At 37.6% G+C, this 20567-nt stretch overlaps 1 protein-coding gene across 20 annotated transcripts in view; it reads right to left on the reverse strand.

Moving 5' to 3' along the window:
- msi2b (musashi RNA-binding protein 2b) overlaps window positions 1–20567 on the reverse strand; it is a 260388-nt gene that overhangs the window by 45559 nt on the left and 194262 nt on the right. For all 20 annotated transcript variants that reach the window (XR_014030509.1, XR_014030510.1, XR_014030511.1 and 17 more), the window contains one exon: window positions 6565–6679. Coding sequence is in view for 13 of the 20 variants with exons in the window: in XM_081370975.1 (XP_081227101.1) it covers window positions 6565–6679 (115 nt within the window). In the remaining 7 variants the exon portion in view is untranslated. The remainder of the gene's footprint in view (window positions 1–6564; window positions 6680–20567) is intronic.

The following is a 20567-nucleotide window of genomic DNA, read 5'->3' on the forward strand; positions in this document are numbered from 1 at the left end:
AAAGAGATTACTTTAAATGTAGAGGGATGGGGTTCTGTTGACAGTAGGGGATTAACATACTGGTAGGGCCAACACCTATGGGAACACAACGCAGAAGAGAGAAATCAGCAGTGCTTCCAGGCCATATGCAGAAAAGAGACTCAGGTGCAAATAATACATAGAAAAACAAAAAGCTCACAGGAAATAAAGCAAGCATTGACTACAATGTAATCAGTTATTCATATTTTGTTGATTCTCCCTCGTTTTTGATTATAGTAACCATTGACCTGAACTTTGTGCATGTGTCATGCTTAACTTCTTTCCAAACCTAGGGTTCATTTGAAGACCTGCATGACTTATCACAATTCAATTGTATAATTTTCCAAAGGTTTTCAATGGATTTAAGGTCAGGTGACTGAGGAAGTCACTTGATGACTTGAAAATGCTGAGCATGAACACTTTTATTGCGTGCACCTTTGTTGCATTTGTGTGTTTGGGATCGTTATCATGATGGAAAAAAAACACATTTGATCTCCAAATACATGCTCCATATGTGACTACATTGTGCTCAACAGGATTCCCAAGTATTGGTCCATTTTCAAGGTGCCAGCAACTGTGTAGATCCTTCCAACACCTGCTGAAGACATGCATCCCCAATACCATTACGTTTCCCATGCCGTGCTTAATGGTGCTATGCATGCATTTGTAACCATTGTAACCATTTATTAACCATTAATAAATGGTTTCTTTACTGGTACACAACCTCTCAATCAAGTCTCTTGTAGCAATTGGCTTACAGTTAAAAATGAAATTGGGGGTTCCTCAAAATGTCTATTTTGCTTACCAAGGCTGCATTTATTTGCACAAAAATACAGTGAAATAGTATAACATATAATTTTAATATATTTTAAAATGTAATCTAAGCAAACAAGTGTGAAAATAGCTGTAAAGCAAAAACCCACATCTGCAACTTCAATCAAGAATAATGGCCTGCTGTGAAGTGTGAACAGTCTATGCACACAAAAGCTCACAATAATGCTTTATTTGTGAGAATACCGGGAAAACAAATTTTGAACAAAAAATGTTTACGCCACTTTTGGCTCAGCTAAACAAAAAACTATATTTTAAGGTACCAATTTTTCCCAGACACATTCATCCACCACCTTGTCAAAACTATTTAGCTCAATTTTCAGACCTAAATGGCTCTCCATTGCGTTTAATTGCCGAGCTGAGCCTCAGTGTCGAGCTGTGGGCTCAAGAAAGGGGCACACCATGAGACCAGCACCAGAAGCACCAGACCGCCATACCTTTGACGTTCAATAAGTGGCAAGACTGCATGTCGCAGTCACGGCCCCTCGCGGGAGACTGAGCCAGACTAAAGGAGGAGAAAGACAGGTACCTGAGCCCGGGGAGAAGACTCATTAAGCCACGTCGTCACCACGGTAGACACCTTCCGTCTCCCGGCAACGCTGTAAATAAAGACTGTCACTTAATCTGGCCTAGTGCCGTTGGCCTCGCCCTCTTATTTGCGTTATTAATATGCATGCTAATGTGCCCATTTTATGGCTCAACAGTTTCGATTCACTGTAAAATCAATTATCCATCTGGTAAAGCTGCACTTTGCGCTGGCTGAGATGTGTATTAATTTTAGCAAACATACATGAGGCCCAGCACAATAAAGATAAATAGCCCGATTAGGTGTGGTAAACACCGTTGCTCAGAGCGGGGCTCTAATGAGATTTCGGCACATAAGGAATTGAGGTTCCTTAAATAATGAGCCTTGTTGATTTTTGTATGCAAATTACCAAAAGGAATGTTTCGCTGTCCTGCTTTCCAATTTCATTTAGATAAGACGGTGTTGCGATCGAGTGAGCGCGACCCCCTTTAACTGGTTCTCTGCTCCCACTGTCTCAGTCTTCCTCCCTTTCGGTTTGTTCAACACTGATCTGCTTTAAACCCTAATAAGCTCATGACACCCACTTGCGGCGTAATTTCATCAACCTCAACTCAAGTCAACTTGAGCTGACATCACGCTGTTGGCACTGTGAAGCTGAATGATATCATGGACTACTAAAATGCCTGGGGGCACCAGATGTTGGTGCAAGGTCTCAATGAGCTCTTGCATACTCTGAATAACTGATGAATTCACCCTCCTTTTAGGTCAGATTGTTGAAATCATGGGTTCATAACTCAACATTACTTACATTTTCCTCTTCATTTAGCACTATAATGCGGAGCCCTGCTCGGGTGAGGGTCGGTTAGGGATTTGGTGGAGCTGGAAGCGGATCTGGCTGAATATCAATAGCATATTTCATGCGGCCCCGGCGAGGATGCTTCATCAAGTCAAATTACGGGCAGGACGACCTCTCCTGCAACTTCACCCATTAGCTGCCATTCGCATTCTGCACCAGGCATCAAACGATTTATTTGCTTCAGTTACTTTCAGCAGACGATCAATCTCACAGTAATTATCTCTTGTCACTGGAGCTGGTGGGGTGGGGGGATTGAAGTTTGAGATGGGGGGGGGGGGTGGCTGATAGGTGGGCATTCTTGTCTGATTCTACATTTCCTGTCCTCTTGACACACATCAAATCTACAGAAAAACATCAAGACAAGCTCTTGCTAGTGTCTGGATGACGGCTCTGGTGTTTGACGGGTTCCAGTGCTCGTCTCTCTAATAGCACGCACGTGTTGTATCCGTGAAGACTCTGAAGCGGGGCTCCCAGCAGAAATAGAGAGGAGTTTCAACTGCCATGGCAGTCGTAGAGCCGCTAGCAGAGCGTGACGACGTTAACGCGAGCACCGTTGCCAACATCGGAGCTCCAGTCCCAGTGCTCTCTTCCAGGAGCTCTTTCAATGGGCTGTTGCCTCTCCCTGTCTGCCTGTTCCAACATTATGAGTTGCCATTTTGTTCTCTGAGTTTACAGTGATGCACTTGTTCCACGCCATCAAGCTCAGCATCTATGCTTAAAGCCTGAACAGACATATTTACAAGTATCATTCTGAAGTGACCATTTGTCTCTGAGGTCAGCATGAGACAACAACATTTGCTCTAAAATCACACCCAGTGGATAACTAGATCTCGATTCACATGAACACCGATTTTCCTAACAGCAGAACTCATCAATAAATGTGTTTTCACCAATAACATATATATATTTATATATATATATATATTTCTCCTAGGAACACACACATATATAGATTTATAGAGATGCACCGATTGATCGGCTGGTGACCGGAATTGGCCGATTTTCACGTGATCGGCCGTAACCGGCGACCGGCCGGTCAGTCTGACAAATGCCGATTTTATGCCGGTCAAATGCACTCGGGCGCCGCATGATTAACATTGCGCAACATCAGCATCACACGTGCACACAGAGCACATGTAGAAAACCTCGTGAATTACGTCCGTTCAGACCGCAAGCGCGTATTTTTTTTCGGCGTGCATATGTTAATCAATATGAGTGCATTCACAACGGGAGCAGGAGCAGCGCGAGCGTCAAGCAGGAGCGTCGCGAGCTTCATCTTCACACTTTTGGTTGAAAATAGCCTAAATAGGGTTTCACAAAAAAAGTGCCCAAAATGCACAGAATTTGCGTTTTAACAAGAACTGGAGTAGGCTATGTCAGAAAAGAAAACAAAGACTAATATTTTTATAGAAAATGTACCCATTTAAACTTGTTTTATTATTCAGTTTGAAGTGATTGCAATAGGCCTGTGTGTGTGTGCTTTGATAAATATCTTTATACTGCAAGGCTATATTTATTTTATTTTTTATTTATATATTATTTTATTGCCATTCCCTGTTTCCATACAGACGTTTCGTTTGCTAAATAAATATATATAAAAAATTATTGGATATTGAATGTGAAAAGGAAATGGTTCTTCCACAACACTGCACTTTAGATGTGTGTGAACTATGCAAATTGTAAAATGTTCTATTACAGAAATGATATAAAATAAATATTTGTGTGTGCTGTAAAGTGGTTAGAAAAAATGAAATCGGAATCGGCTAAAATCGGTATCGGCAGGTCAAACTTAATGAAAAATCGGAAATCGGAATCGGCCCAGAAAATTGTAATCGGTGCATCTCTATAGATTTATATATATAAATATAAATTCAGGCATGCACAAAAGTCCTTTAAAAACAGTTATACAAATATTTAAAAACTAATAGTAATTTCATATTTAATATTCATATACATTTATATGTAAATGAATATTATATGTTAGCACTGCTCTAACGATTTTATCAGTAAAATAGTCAACTTAAAAGCTACATGAATTTCTCTCTAGAATGGTAATAACGGCCCTGTTCTTGGAGCATATTAACTTACAGTTTCGCTATTAGTAGAGACGCTGCTGCTGAACACTTCTGAGAGACACACAAACTCAGGTAATTCACATATGCTTAATCTCTCTCTCTCTCTCTCTCTCTCTCTCTCTCTCTCTCTCTCTCTCTAACTGCAATTATTCTCAATTATTCCTTACACACACACACACACACACACACACACACACACACACACACACAAACAATCATATACATATACATACACATACATACACATATATATATATATATATATATATATATATATATATATATATATATATATATATATATATGAAGAGTTCAGATGCAAAAGCCTCTAAGTGCTAGGCCTGTCGCGATAGTCGATAAGTCGATTAATCGCACGATAAAAAAAATGAGCCGCGATAATTCCATTTGCATGCTTGTTTGTTTTCCTCGTCTCTCTCTCTCTCTACCAAAGAGACTGGATGACCACTCTCGCTCGGTTCTTTAGCGTATAGGAGGAGTGAACCCTCTTGTTGTCAGTTGCATGGTCTTTGTGTGAGAAGGCGGCGCCGCGGCGCCTGTCAGTCACATGGTCTTTGTATGGGAAAGCGCCGGCGGGACTGTTTGCGGCGACTGCCGGGAGAGAGAGAAGACGCTAGTTGTGAGTTGCGACAGCGAGCCCGATCACATGAAAATGCGTATCTATACCACGAATGTTATTTCTCGTGCCATTTATATGCCAAAAATAGTTTTTGCGTGCATATGATACGCTCTTTATGGCATGTAATAGGCACGCACTCCTCACCCCTAATCCTAACCAAGTATTTTCAGTGCGTAGCATACACGCAATAAAGTGCGTCTCCGTCTTCCCGACAGTACACAATCACTTGACAAAGTAACAGGAGGACAAAGTAACAGGAGTAACAGTGCAAAATTGTGTGATATGGCTTGTTGAGGCTTTTTTTTATTTGTTTACAAAGGTCCTAACTGTCAGTTTTGCCTGTTATGGAATGTATCACTATTTAAGCCTAATGTCTAAAGCCTAATGTTTAATATTTTTTGAAGTGCAATTTTGTTTACATCCATTTTATTTATTAACAGACATTTATTTTGTTAACAGACACTAAGAATCCATTGCTTTCATTGTTTTTGGTTGTTTTGTTCATTTTTTTGGATATTTAAAATGTTTTCCGTTTTCAATGTTTAATATTCTTTAGAAATAAAAGTTTATAGATCGTTGAAAAAAGGTGTACCTGCATTATTATGCCATTATAATTATATTAAATGAAAATGGTCTCAGAACGACAATATTATCGTTTATCGCGATAATTTCTTGGACAATTTATCGTCCAGCAAAATTTGTTATCGTGACAGGCCTACTAAGTGCAATCTGAAATTTTCTTCTAGAATGATCATTTTTATCAAGCTTGTATATTTAAGTTCAATAATTTCACTTAAATGGCAATGAAAATTACCTAGACATTTAAGTGAAATTACTTAACTTAAATAAACAAGCTTTATAAAAATGATCATTCTACAAGAAAATTTCAGATGGCACTTAGAGGCTTTTGCATCTGAACTCTTCATATATATACAGTATACATATATATATATACAGTATATATATATATATATATATATATATATATATATACTGTATATATATATATTATTTTTTTATGTAGTTTGAGTTGGTCATTTTATCCTACGTTTATAAAAAAACATTGTGAATTTGTTGATGAATAAATAAAAGTTTTCTGTATTTTCTTTACACAAAAATACATGAGTACACATGGTTAGAGAAACAAGAACCAAGGTATTTTAAAAGTCAACATGAAATAAAATGTGACCCCCTATTTACTTTTGTAATAGACGCCCCTGGTCGTTTTTCTGCATGATTCATTAGTGAGCATTATTCAAAGAATAAAAAGTTTGTCTTTTTATGAAAATGTAGTAACTTCTTATCCTCTAGTATCCTCTTATTTTTCAACCCTTCCTCTTTAATCACCAGTCATATAAAGACTGTACATATGCCGGTCCATATGTACAGCAATTCCCACTTTCAATCCAATCAAATTCCTATGGATAAAATAAAATAAAAATGATTTCCGGCTGCTTATCTACTTTCTCCTAGGAACACATCAAATTAAAGAAGTAAAATGGGCTAAATGCAGTTTCATGCTGATTTCAAATCAGCATCCCAGTTAATAATCAGATTACAGCAGTGATTGACAGTGTTAATGTATGAATAATTGTAAGCAGGAAATTGAGATGACACTTACTCAGCATGCCCATTCCCAGCATAAAGGCGTCCATGGTGTAGGGCAGACCTCTAGCTCTCCCCCGCGTCCCCGGAGGAAACATCACTTCCTTTGGCTGGGCCTTCTTACATTCTACCTGTGGATGGAGCACAAAAGATGTTGTCTCAGTGGTCTAGCTACTAATAAGACCATTTATTGTATCAAGGAACTGTCCAACTCTTACAAATGTCCAGCCCACAGGACATCAGAACAATGTTGTTCATATTTGGCTTGTGTCACCTTGCAGACATAAACTATGAGAGCTCTCATAAGGATAATACATCACTTGTTAGAAAAATAAACGGGAATAAAACAAACACTCTGTGAAATCACAGTGTTTATGCATCTCAGTTGGTAATGTACTGCCTTAATGTCGCTGTGGTTTTTTGAGAGAGCGTTTTTTGATGTTTGTGTGTTTGCAAAAGCATGCCATGTTCTGTCTTCGGGCAAAAAAAAAAGAGAGAAAAAAGATGAGTTTTCTATAAAAAAAATAATAATAAAAAAAAGTTGTATTTTTTATTTATTTCCTCATCATTCCCCTAGCGTCATGCCACTCCAATCTGGTCCTCATCATTGAACAGTTTCTACCCGGGGCACTTCCCCTGATCACCCCCCGCACCCCCAACCAGCTCCCTGACGCCTTCTACTGATAATTTTCCTGCTGTGCTGACTGACATTTCGCACTCCTCCACAATGCACGGTTAAGAGTCTGCTCATGACAGAACACACAGAGTGGGCGTCAAGAGTGACAGACCAACTGCAAACACCAGCATCAAAATTAAGTACAGCTCCGGAATGAAGGATCCGTGGGTTTGTGGTAGTGACACGGTAAGAAATACCAACCATAACATTGTGCACGGCATCGTGCACCCGATGTGTCAACAAAACCTCAACCACATGAGATATGCAACCGTGCTTTCTTTAAGCCCAAGGAAAGCACAGATGACCGGCAGGGTATGTAGTGTTTGACAGACTGATTACTGGTGCATGTATACACACTCCACCATGCACACAGCGCCTAGGGTAAGTATAGTGGTAAATGCACACGAAAGGCTTATTGAAATTGACTATGAGCACTATGAGGGGCTCTGGTAGGGCAGAGTAGACAATATTCCCTGACCGTGTCAACCTCTATTTGTCCATTTATATTACAGCTGCTTGCCTGCTCTTCTCTGGAGCTTCAGTTCAACTGACTAAAAGCAAACGTTCATGTTTTAAGTATGAGATTTAAACTGCGTGTCTATGAATGTCAGGGAAGAGAATGACACAGGGGTTTTCAAACTGCCGACCCAAAAGGGACTTTTGGAAATTGAAAGAAATTGAAAGAAAATAAAAAGCCCATTGAAAATGTTGAAATAAGTTGAAGAACTACAACTGCTAAAAATAAAACTGAAATAAACAAAAAGTAGTAAAATTACAAAAGCACAAAAAATACTGAAACTAAAATTACAATTGAAAATAAAAAGCGAATAAAAGCTCATTTAAATAATAATATTTACTATAATCTTATGTAAATAATACTGAAATTACACGGTTTCTCTAGTAGAAATGGATCTGTAAGCATGTAAATATATAGCAGCCTTTATACTTTTAAAGAGGTCCCCTTGAAATCAAATTTGGGGCTCCTTCCTTGACATCAAAAAGTACATTGTATGACAGTACATTGACCTTGATGTTAACTGCGAGGGAAAATAACCTTGAATTTCATCACCAAAAGATAAAGGAAATCCAGATATCTGTTTAAGATAATGCTTCCTTTCTTTCAAATGACCTTTCATGTCAACAAAAGCGCTAAAAGGAAGCTGTATTTTCACGCTTTGAGCGGGCTAACAAACTTCAGACACTGCAACGCAATGTCTCTTTTCCAAAAAAATGAACACATAAAAACCAACAAGCACTGGTAATCAGTATTCAAGTCCTCAGGACTTCTCCAAATACAACATGCCTTCATTAAGCACTGGCACTAAAGAGAGAGAACGAGTGTGTGTGATGCGTGTAATTATGTCAGTGTGTGGTTTCAGTGATGAGGCCTGCAATCTCTGTGTGTTGCTAATAGGCGAGGAAAGCCTGGCTTCCGATCTGACTGTCATCAATGGGCATTTAAGAGCCATGACTACGGCTCCACATTATTACTTAACTAATTACCCTCGTCAGTCGAGGTAGGCCAATGATGCTCCCTTCCCTCGTTAATGAAACTACGAAGGCCCGTGGCTAATGACCCGAGAGCACGGGGCAGCTCCGTTATCACTCCTGCAGGAGGAAAAGGCCAGAGGAGGAAAGAACTGTTGATAGATGGACGTCTGCACTTTAGGACCAAATCGGAGCACTGACTTTGAAACAAAGCCCAAATGTGGAACTCGCTACATAATGCAGTCTATTTGTGATATCTAGACTTAATGAACTTCTAAGTGTAACTGAATAAAAAAAATGTGACAGGAAATCAACAAGTTCAAAGTTGTGGCGTAGTGGCGCTAATGTTGGGAAAAAGGTGTTTGAATCTGCCATTTCCTGTGCCTATTCCTTCTTTCAACTCTCTTCTCTACTCTAAAAAGTTAAATAAATAAAACATTAAGATACATTTCATATTAATTTATTAAAAAATATATTTAAAAGGCCATAAAACATAAAAAACGTAATCACTTTCATTAATGAAAAAGAATTACGATTTAACACTTAACAGATCATCTGTATAAGTTTAATAAAAGTTTCAAAAGTTTTCATTTCTATACATATTTAAATGTACATGAACTTCTGATTTGTTAAGCATTTTAAAACAACTTTAGCATTAGAACATATTAGCCTTCACACTGTATATGTTACAGTGGAAGGATGACACAAATGTGCTTTACAGTTACAGCTTTTGTGTTCTTAGTATTTTGTATTATATAGTACTCTTTTCATAACAGCAATAAGACACTTATGAACATGTTATATTGTGAATATTGCAAGTTGCAGGCAAAGATTCATAATAACGCTTGCATTTCTTAATTATATTATGTTTCGAATTATTTATATAATGACTTATTAATGAAGGCCAAGTGTTACTGAACATTTTATTTGTCCATTTAGTCTTGCAACCTGTCTAATGACCGGACTGCCATTCGGAGCCCAACAGAGACTTCAAGGTGTTTGTGTACGTGTGTGTGTGTGTGTGTGTGTGTGTGTGTGTGTGTGTGTGTGTGTGTGTGTGTGTGTGTGTGTGTGTGTGTGTGTGAATGCAATCAAAACCCCATAACATCTCTCATCTACCGTTCACCCCAGAGAGCAGGTTAAGTGGAAGTCCAGGGTGGAAAGGATGACAGCAGAGATGAGAACAGGGTGCGTCCACTCGCCTCGCTAATTGTCGGGAAATCATGATCGGGGACACTGTACCGGTGGGCTGGAGCAAATGTGGCCATTAGTGTCCATGTCCCTGGCAGAGCCAGTGTGAGCGGGCGAGAGGTGTGAGACAGGATCGATCAGCTCCAGAGAACACACACGCGGCTTATTAGCTGGCTGGTTAGGGATAGATTAGATCCAATCTGCTAATCTGCTGCCCTGACCTTGTGACAAGAAATGTCACTCACATTAAAACTTCAGCCACCTGTTTTGACTTTGAAAAGGGGGTTGTTTCACAAAGGTTCATTTCTCAGAGACCACAGGCTGCATAAAAGGCCATCTTTCATGATTGCACGCACATTTTGGCTTTTTGAGCAAAGCCAAATCCATCTTTCAAAACAAAAATACACTTGCATTACTGATTGCATTCTTATAGAGGAAAGTGAAAAATTTATGAAGCATTTTTATGAAAAGTTATTATATATTACATAATATACAAAAATACTAAGTTGTTTTAAAACGTTTTAATTGTACCGTTTTTAAAATAAAAAATAAAAATTATATATACCAATAAATAAACAAGAAAAAAAAATGATTTGCATCATTGACTGAATTCTTGTGGGGGAAGGGGGGGTTGGTAATGTTTTGTGTTTTGTAAAAAAAGCTGAATTGGTGCATTGGTTTATTATCAATAGAAAAATTCATGATGTTCCAGATTAACTCTTGAAAATTCACTTCCTCTGATATTTAACTGAATCAGAAATATCATAATCATATTCTAATAATAGACTAGCATGCGTGGGAAACAAAGAGAATCAATAAACTGAAAAATCACTTTGAAAAATCCATTGTGAAAAGAAAACCTAAAGAGTATCTGCAAAACACTAGACAGTTAAATTTTATTCCTTAAAGCAGATTTGCTTCTCTTTCAGCTAGAGTGAGAGAAAAAAGCATTCTCCTCTGACAAGGAGGATAAAGAAGGATGAATCAGAAAGCTGATTCATTCACTCTAACCGCAAAACACCGGGCCGCCCGCCTCACTCCCGGGAGTTCGGGATCACATAATGCCTGTGCACTTAGCCAACTCGACAAATAAATATGCATTTTAAACAGGCAGGAACCCAAGAAACAGGGCCACCTTTATGAGCCCTGGCGTGCTGAGATTGTCACAATGATGGAGTTAGAATTCCATGCGCTTACTGTATATCCGAGGTGGGCTGCCTGAGGAATCAGGCTTATTTTGATCAGTTTACCCGAGTTATAATGTGAGCTAGCAGTCCATATTGTATGTGATGGAAGAAAAACACCCTAAACTGTAAAATAATGGCAAGGAACATCTTTCTCTTGAGTTGTCCTCGCGGACTACAAGCCAAAAACCACATCCAACGTGACAAGTGTATACCGATTCACAAACAGACGACTCTTATGAGCTGGTTCTTTTTAGTGAATCAAACAAAGCGAACAGTGTAGTCTGAGTCCCAAACGAATCACTCTTCTACTGATGAATAGTTAAGACAAATTATGGGTTTAAATTAGTATGATGAGTCTTTCGCTGAACTGAATCCATCAGTTTTCAATCAAACATCTGATTCACTTACTGAACCATTATTTTCAGTTGAACAGGTGTCAAAATGAATTTTGTATCAGTATCATTACATTATAATCTATGCATGTCATTAAAGATTCACATTTGCATTTTTTTGCAATAAAAAACATACATATATATTAAAGATTATACTGGTCAATGTTTTTGTGTTTGCTAGCCCTGTAAGGATGGGAATGTGTGATTTTAGCAGCATACGGCATGCACAGGGGAAGCAAACTCATATTTAAATTTAATGTGGAAGCAACTGTTTTCAAGTATGTAGATTTATACGCATCCAAAAACTCAAGCTGTCTTTTGCAGGCCCACACTACACTGCGTGTGTGTGTGTCTATGGTCTCCCATCAAATATAGCATATTTAAATGTTATCACAGCTCTGCCAGTGAACTCCTGTTACATCACTGCACAAGAGGTCATGTCATACGCTGCATCTTGTTTGTACAGTTCCCAGAGATAAAACAGACATGAGAGGAAAGGGAGAGAGAGAAAAAGAAAACAACCCCCTGCTCTTTTGCCCAGAGGCACCAGAATTCTCGGCTTAACACCGAGGCATAATTCATCGCGATTTGAATTAAATTACATCGGAGACTTGGGGCTCCCGTACATTATTGATACACTTACAGCTATTCCATCTGACACAGAAATCTATATTCACCAACAAAAAAGAAAGGCTGTCAGAGGCTATTTATGCCTCCCAAACAGAATGTCTGTTTCAACAGTTTGTTACAGTGGGAACCTCTGGTAAGCACATACAGATAAAATGAACAAAAAAATAAAATAAAACTCAGCAGACTGAAACAACTTCACATTTAATCATGGCTTTGCTCTGGTGTAATTTAAACAGTAAAACACCCTTACACACAGGCTCGTTCTTCATCTTTATCATACGTTTACCTTCTCATTTATATCAATGTGTTCGCACCTCCTACATTCGCCCTACCTAGATATAATTCCCAAACAGTAAGGTACTATATTTGACAAGGTTAATTAAGTAGTGGTGCATTCCATAAAATAGTGTATATTTATTTCAGATTAACGCTTAAAAGTTTGGGTTTAGTAAGATTTGATGTTTTTGAAAGAAGACTTTTATTCTCACTAAGGCTGTGTTTATTTGATAAAAAAAACAGTAAAAAATAGTAATTTTGTGAAATATTATTACAATTTAAAATGACTGTTTTCTAATTGAATACATTTCAAATGTAATCTATTCCTGTGATGGCAAAGCCGAATTTTCAGCATCATTACGCCAGTCTTCAGTGATCCTTCAGTAATCACTCTAATATGCTGATGTGGTGCTCAAGAAACATTTATTGTTATTATCAATGTTGAAAAAAGTTGCTTAATATTTTTGTGGAAACTGATATACATTTTTAGGATTATTTGATGAATATAAATATATTTTTTAAAACAGACCTTTTTGTACTGTAGTGAATACATATCTATCTATCATATCTATGGCAATCAATCAATCAATCCACCAACCAACCAACCAATACAATTTAGAAGATAGGGGAAAAAAATAAAGCTTCTGGATTTTTGATTTTGTGTTTACAAAAATGCCTATAACGACACATATGTATTGTCAATTATTTATTGACATTTATTACATATTATTAATTATATAGTCACTGTTTTCACATTTTAAATAGGACCTATTATGTCCCTTTTTACAAGATGTAAAATAAGTCTCTGATGTCCCCAGAGTGTAAATGTGAAGTTTCAGCTCAAAATACCCCACAGACCAATTTTTGGTGGGGCTGAGCAAAAACACGCCGTTTTTGTGTGTGCCTTTAAATACAAATGAGCTGCTGCTCCCACCTCATTTCAAGAAGAGGTCGGAGCTTCAAGAGCTCATGTAACAACAAAACAGGACAATCTCACGCACTGAAAATGTCAGAAACTGTCAGTAGCGTTCAGTCTTATATGTTTGAACCGGAGTCGGACGATGATGCCCACAGAGCCAGAGAATATATGCTGTATGGAGAGAGAACAGGTGTAGTTTACTTTAATTACGGTTATAACTTATGTTGTCATCTTGCTTTAATCCACTACAAGCCTGCTGTAGCGGACCCAGTCCGAATGATGGCCAAAACTTTACTGAGGAGTTTAATGAAGTTTATTGTACATCACACAAAATATGAAGCGTCCGTTTTCACTGTAGAAAATCACCGTAAGAGCTGAATAAACACAGTATAAGAGGTGTGCATTAAAGGTGGTATCAGTGATTTCAGGCCCAAAAATATTTTTATCACATTCATCTAATCTTTCCTAACAATCCACTAGCTGCCCGCCCCATAAGCATGCCGTCAAAAAAACGCGTCTCTGTAGGCAGCCTAGGCTCTGAGATCTGCACACAAAAACAAATGGTTTAGCCAAACAATGAAAACCAAAACAAATAGTGTTCCAACCAATCACCGACAGGGGGAGGGTGTTGTGAGGTTTTGAGCCAGCTTTTTCTTCAGCTCTGACTTCGCGTGCAGCCGTGCACGAGCACAAAACCTCACAACACCCTCCCCCTGTCGGTGATTGGTTGGAACACTATTTGTTTTGGTTTTGATTGTTTGGCTAAACCATTTGTTTTTGTGTGCAGATCTCAGAGCCTAGGCTGCCTACAGAGACGCGTTTTTTTGACGGCATGCTTATGGGGCGGGCAGCTAGCGGATCGTTAGGAAAAAAAAAATATATTTTTGGGCCTGAAATCACTGATACCACCTTTAAAGTCTTATCCATACACTCCCTCTCTCCCTTTCATTATCATCAACATACACAGTGAATTACACAAAAACACTCTTTACAACCAACAGTAAACAAATATATAGACATTATGCTTTTTTCGGGGGGTGCTTAATAAACTGGTAAACTTTACATCTGTAAATCAACCGATGAACTGTAATAAAGTGTGCGCTCTCTCTTTCATTACTGCCATGACCAGTATCACTCCAGAGACCTGGATCACGAACAGCTGGTACTGATCCATCCTTGAGTAACAACTTTGTAGCAAAACCTGCTTTGCTTTGACCCTCGTTCACAAAGCAGTCTGGTGCAAAATGATTTGCGCAAAAACGAATTTAGGTATATTGGGGGGCGCATTCCCTTCAAAAACAAAAGTAATCCACTGCGTCTCTGATGTCGGGAGTACATGAAGGCTATCTTCACTCTTACATCCAACAACAAAACACCTCAATCTCTTACGAGACATTCTTGTCGCTACAGCTGCTCAAGAAAATGGCAGACAGTGTACAAATCGCTCAGGCCGGAAACTAGTCCATCAGCAGTCGTGGACAAAGCAATGTGACGTCAAAAACAGCTTGTTCTATGAGACTGTTGAGGTTTTATGGGGATTAAAAAATATATTTTTTATCATTATAGGGTGGTTGTGTACACACACTGCCAACAAACATTTCTGTACCCTTTAATGAGGAAACAAAAAGACACAATTTATGTGGAATGACCCTGCTTTCTTATTCTTATTATATATTTTATGCGCACGCACACACATTCACACTCTTTTTCCGCCCTTCTATTTAAGTTGTGAATGTGCTGAATCTCCTCCTTTCTTTGTTGTGACATTTCCAGATCTCCGAGAGCTCTCCGGAAACAGCCTGCTCCATTACAACCGGCTGAATTACTGTAATCTTTTCAAATATCACAATCCCCTTCCATTAGCCCAACCTACTCTTAAGATACTGTGACAGGAGTGTGTAAATACATCTACAGTCACCGCACACAAAGCGAAAATAAACATCTATTAGATAAAAAGGGCTAAACAGATCTGGGTGTTATTAGAGAGGGGGACAAATAAACAGACATACTTTGAAATGTGCTTAGCTGCTATTTACAAAAAGAAAAAAGTAGCAAGTCCTATAAAGGGTTTTCACACATGCTTTGGTTAGTTTGCTTAATTTCTTTACTGTTAAACTCATTCATAAACACATTTCCCTATTATGCTTGTGTTTTGCTAAATATTTTGTACAAATAATTCTGCAATGACTTTCTTATGTGGAATATAAAAAAATATTTTGTGGCCCAACTGTGGGCGGTGCTTAGACTAGTTTCACAAATTAGTACTTTAACACTGGTCACTGGTCAAAGTAGACTGGTCTAATTTGAACCTGAAAAGTAAGACTGATCACCTCTTGGCTAACTGCTAATTGGCCTGACGCAATTTTTTTAAGAGCTGAACTCCATACAATGAAAGTCAATGTGGTACAAACAACATTGGTTTCCAATATATGTGACCCGTGCTGGCAAAATGAGTCGGAATGCGCACGGGCTAATTACGAGCTACAGGCAAAACAAGTGAAAAATGTCAATTTTGGTCGAATTTAACATTTTTATTTAACATTGCATTACAAAAATGAGTTCATTAAGCCCTCGTCTAGCGATCACAATGCTCCAAATAGCTATTAAACATCTATAAGTATCTTTATTTGAATGTTTTCTGAGAGGAGTACCATTCCTTTGTCTATGAAAAATGCAGTTTTTCTCTGCTCGCTTCTTGACGACTGGCGGTTCCCCTCAGCACAAATTTGGTATTGTTTTAAAGTGCAGCATTCCAACTTTGTGAATATTCATGGCGAATTTTGATGGCATGAGTCTGAACTAATGAAATGTGATTTTCAAACTCATGCTGATGTAAACGAAATGATCTTACTCGCGCTGACTGAAGCGTGCGCACAAAGACAGCGCGTGATCCCGATATACACACATACACAGAATTACAGTATTTCAAAATATCTGTTTTGGATTGTATTCACGTAAACATAATCTGTTATGTCTTATGTGAATGTTTGGTTCCTGTTGGGGAAAAACATCTGATGTGTAACATTACATCCGTGCATTACAATAGGTCTTATTATATGGTGTCTGTTTCATTTTAATCAAACAATTGTGCTATCATGGAGAAAAAAAAAAGGTTGAATATATATATTTTCCTATAGATATTTGGTTTTAACTTGGTTTGTGCCAAATTTGGTGTTATTACCAGGGATTGTAAGGTGTGGTTGCTAGGTGAATTTGTTTTTGGAACCTTCAGAAAACTTGATTTTTCTCAAAATTGACTTTGCTGACTTCAAATAGGTGTAGCTCAGTCATTTTTTGTCTTATTCCAACAAATCATACATAATTTTAAAGGATTTTTAATAGAGAATGCGAATATAACTAACTAATTTTTGCCCATTGCGAATTTGCCAACACGAGTCACAAACACACACACAGTATATATGTATGTGTATATATATATATATATATATATATATATATATATATATATATATATATATATATATATATATATATATATATATATATATATACACAGTATATATATCAAAAAGTTGATTTATTTCAAGAATTCAACTTAACAGGTGAAACTAATAATATAGAAAATGGAAAATGAAGTCAGCATCTCCATAAAGCTTGTCTGCTGAAGGAAGCATGAAGTGCTCTGAAAATGTCCTGGTAGACGGCTACGTTGACTCTGGATTTAATAAAGCGGCTGCGTTGAGTGGACAGCACAGTGGACCAACACCAGCCGATGACATGGCTCCCCAAACCAACACAGACTGTGGAAACTTTGGTCCACTGTGCTTTATTAAATCCAGAGTCAACGCAGCCGTCTACCAGGACATTTTCAGAGCACTTCATGCTTCCTTCATTTTCCAGCAGGATTTGCACCTGCCCACACTGCCAAAAGAACCAAAACCTGGTTCAATGACCATGGTATCCACTGTGTAATTACTGTGTGATTTCATGTAATATTCAAATTTTCTGGGATTTTGATTTCGTGGGTTTCATAAGCTGTAAGCCATAATCATCAAAATTATAACAAATAAAGGCTTGAAATATCTCACTTTGCATGTAATGAGTCTATATACTGTAATATATATTAGTATCACCTGTTAAGTTGAATTCTTGAAATAAATCAACTTTTTGATGATATTCTAATTTTATGACCAGCACCTGTATGTATGTATGTATGTATGTATGTATGTATATATATATATGTATATATATATATATATGTATATATATATATATATATGTATATATATATATATATATATATATATATATATATATAGAAAGTAGGGCTGCACAATGTATCATTTTAGCATCGATATTGTGATGTGCGCATCTGCGATAGAACGCATGTGATTCTCAGATTAATTGCAAAGTTTAACCATCATAGAATGAGTTTATCAAGTCATGTCAGTTTAAACAAAGTGCAAGAAGACTGGAACTCGCGCTGTGTTATGTGTGCACACAGATCCACGCAGACAGCACGTGAAGTTCGTGAACACCAAATTCCCTCCCCAGCTATTTGTGCTTGAACGGAAATGTGCACCTCTCAATTAAGTCAAAACGCCCTCTACGAGTTTCCTAGTAAACGCAGTCAGTTATGAGTTGTAAACATGGAAAGAAAACGGATGCTTGTCATTACCGGCCTATGTGTATTCGTCTTAAAGTGACAGCAGCCCAATATACCCGCAGCTGTTTGTGTCACCACAGATAATCAAACAACAACAAAAAAAATCACTTTTGTAGCTTAAGCAAAGATAAACTGTATTAATTATATGAATCATATTTCATATATACAGTGAAGACTATGCAGTGTTATTTTGCATTTGATTATTCAATGTCTGTCCCTGAATACTGTTAATTTACCTGAAAAACACAAAGCACTGATCATTTCATCTGTGTCTTTGTTCAATTGTATTAATCTATGCTTGTAATTTGTTTATTATTTTCTATGCAGATGCACTACACAACAAAATCACCCCAAATATCCTAGAATGATTAAATCTTTACAAATAGAGCTATTCAAATCATCAGGTGAAATTGTTTTCATATCGCAATATATATACAACAGAAAAACAAAATATTGCAATGTCATTGTTTTCCAATATCGTGCAGCCTTAGAAGAAAGTTAGGTTTAGAATGATACAAATGTGAGTAAATGGCAGAATAAAAAAAAAAAAGATCTTATAACTAAATATTTTTTGTGCTTTGAGCCACATACTGTATTTTTAAATTCATTTCTCAGCAAAATTTCTCAGCAAATCCGAATTCAAATATTTAACCAGACTCAGTTGCGGTGTGCGCCTGCTAAATGAAGCAGGCATGAAAGCACACTAACTCTGCACTGTCACCGCTGTTTGCACCACATCTTGAAGATAGATTCAGAGAGCCGCAAGCCTGCAGGCCACAAAAAAAAAAAAAAAAAAAAAAGGGTGGGGAAAATAGGAGTCATTTTCTCCCTTCTAGAACTGACACTTTTTCCCTCTTCTCTCCTCACAGCGGTAGATTATCTTCCAATGATAGCGCAGGCCGGGGCCTCAGCGCGGCAAGGCAGACACTAAATTGGCCTGCCGACACACTCGGCACTTATCATACATGCTAATGGCCCGGCTCGCTGTGGGCAGGAGGCAATCCTGGCTGGGCGGCCGGGGCACACTGAGACAGAAGGGCGGGAGCGGAAACCGAAATGAGAGCGGAAACCGAAATGAGAGCGACAACCTCCACGCTGCCTGCAGGAGGCAAGGGCACCGCCAGGGAGGACATGAGCACAGAATTCACATCATTCTGCTGCAGGCACGCATGGGTATGGTGCGGCATTGCTCTTTACGCGTTAGGGGCGAGGAGGGTACTGACCAAGTACTTGATCGCTTAATAACAGGCGGATAAAGGAAAAGATGTGTTCTTGAATATGATGTAAAGAGAGATGACTTATGCAGTCCATACTGTTCCAAGGTTGGAGAGGTGATGATTTACCAGAGAGTGAGAGAGTGAGAGAGAGAGAGAGAGAGAGAGAGAGAGAGAGAGAGAGAGAGAGAGAGAGAGAGAGAGAGAGAGAGAGAGAGAGAGAGAGAGAGAGAGCAAGGCAGCGACAGAGAATCAAAAAAAGAGAGGGAGATACCATGTGCAGTCATATGTCCATGAGAACTCCCAGAGAGAGGGTTTACATGGGGTCAGGATACAGTCACTTCTTCCATGGTTTCAAACAGCCACCAGTCTATAAATAACACTTCCTGGGCTGGTAACTAAAATTAGCCTGCTATTGAATTCTCCCTCACTTAGCTATGGGTCACTTTGGTCCAACATCCCACTTGATGATTAGTGAGATTGAGTATTTATTTTTATTTTTAGCGTTTTCATTGGGACAGCTTTAATAAGCATACTGTACTTAAACTGTTAGCAAATCTATAAATATATAATATAAATTCTCTCTCTCTCTCGCTATATATATATATATATATATATATATATATATATATATATATATATATATATATTATATATATATATATATATATATGTGTGTGTGTGTGTGTCAAAAGTTTGGAATAATTCAATTATATGTATATATACTTTTGACCAGTAATATACTGTATATAAAGATATTATAAAAAATATATATATAAATATCAAAATATAAATAATATCTTGTTACCTGCTATAAATAATATCCTGTTGATAGGATAATATGTATAAAATATGAACTCACATTTCATACAGATAGAAATCAGATTAATTTTAATAACAGTATAACAATTTTTCATGCCAAAAAAATTCTAATATAAAATAATTATATAAAAAATTACACAAATGCATATAAAAATAAACAATTTAGAATGAATTAATAAAATATATGATTTCCATCTATAAAAATATGCATTTAACAAATTCATATTAATAATTTTTTTATCACAATATAACAATTCAGTGATGTTTGAAGTTGAAAAGGTGCAACATAACAGGAATGACGCATAAAATCCTCTAACTGCGGTGGAAACTATGTTCATGAAACTATGCTCTATATCAGTCCAGGTGATTTCAACCACTTATCCATTTCACACAGTATTCCTCATGACAGACAGCACTGGGGGAGATAAAAGTCCCTGGAATGCCTGATAAAATACAGAATGTTTGGAATGGAACTTAAAAAAAAAAAAAAAAGCTCCCACAAAGATGTAACAGGATATTATGGCTCTGAAAGTGCTGTTTGAATTTGAAAGGGAAGGAAAATAGTCAAAACAACCATTAGGGTTGGTCTATTAATAG

The sequence above is a fragment of the Scardinius erythrophthalmus genome (genome assembly GCF_964197995.2).
Source record: "Scardinius erythrophthalmus genome assembly, chromosome: 7".
NCBI classification, from domain to species: domain Eukaryota; kingdom Metazoa; phylum Chordata; class Actinopteri; order Cypriniformes; family Leuciscidae; genus Scardinius; species Scardinius erythrophthalmus.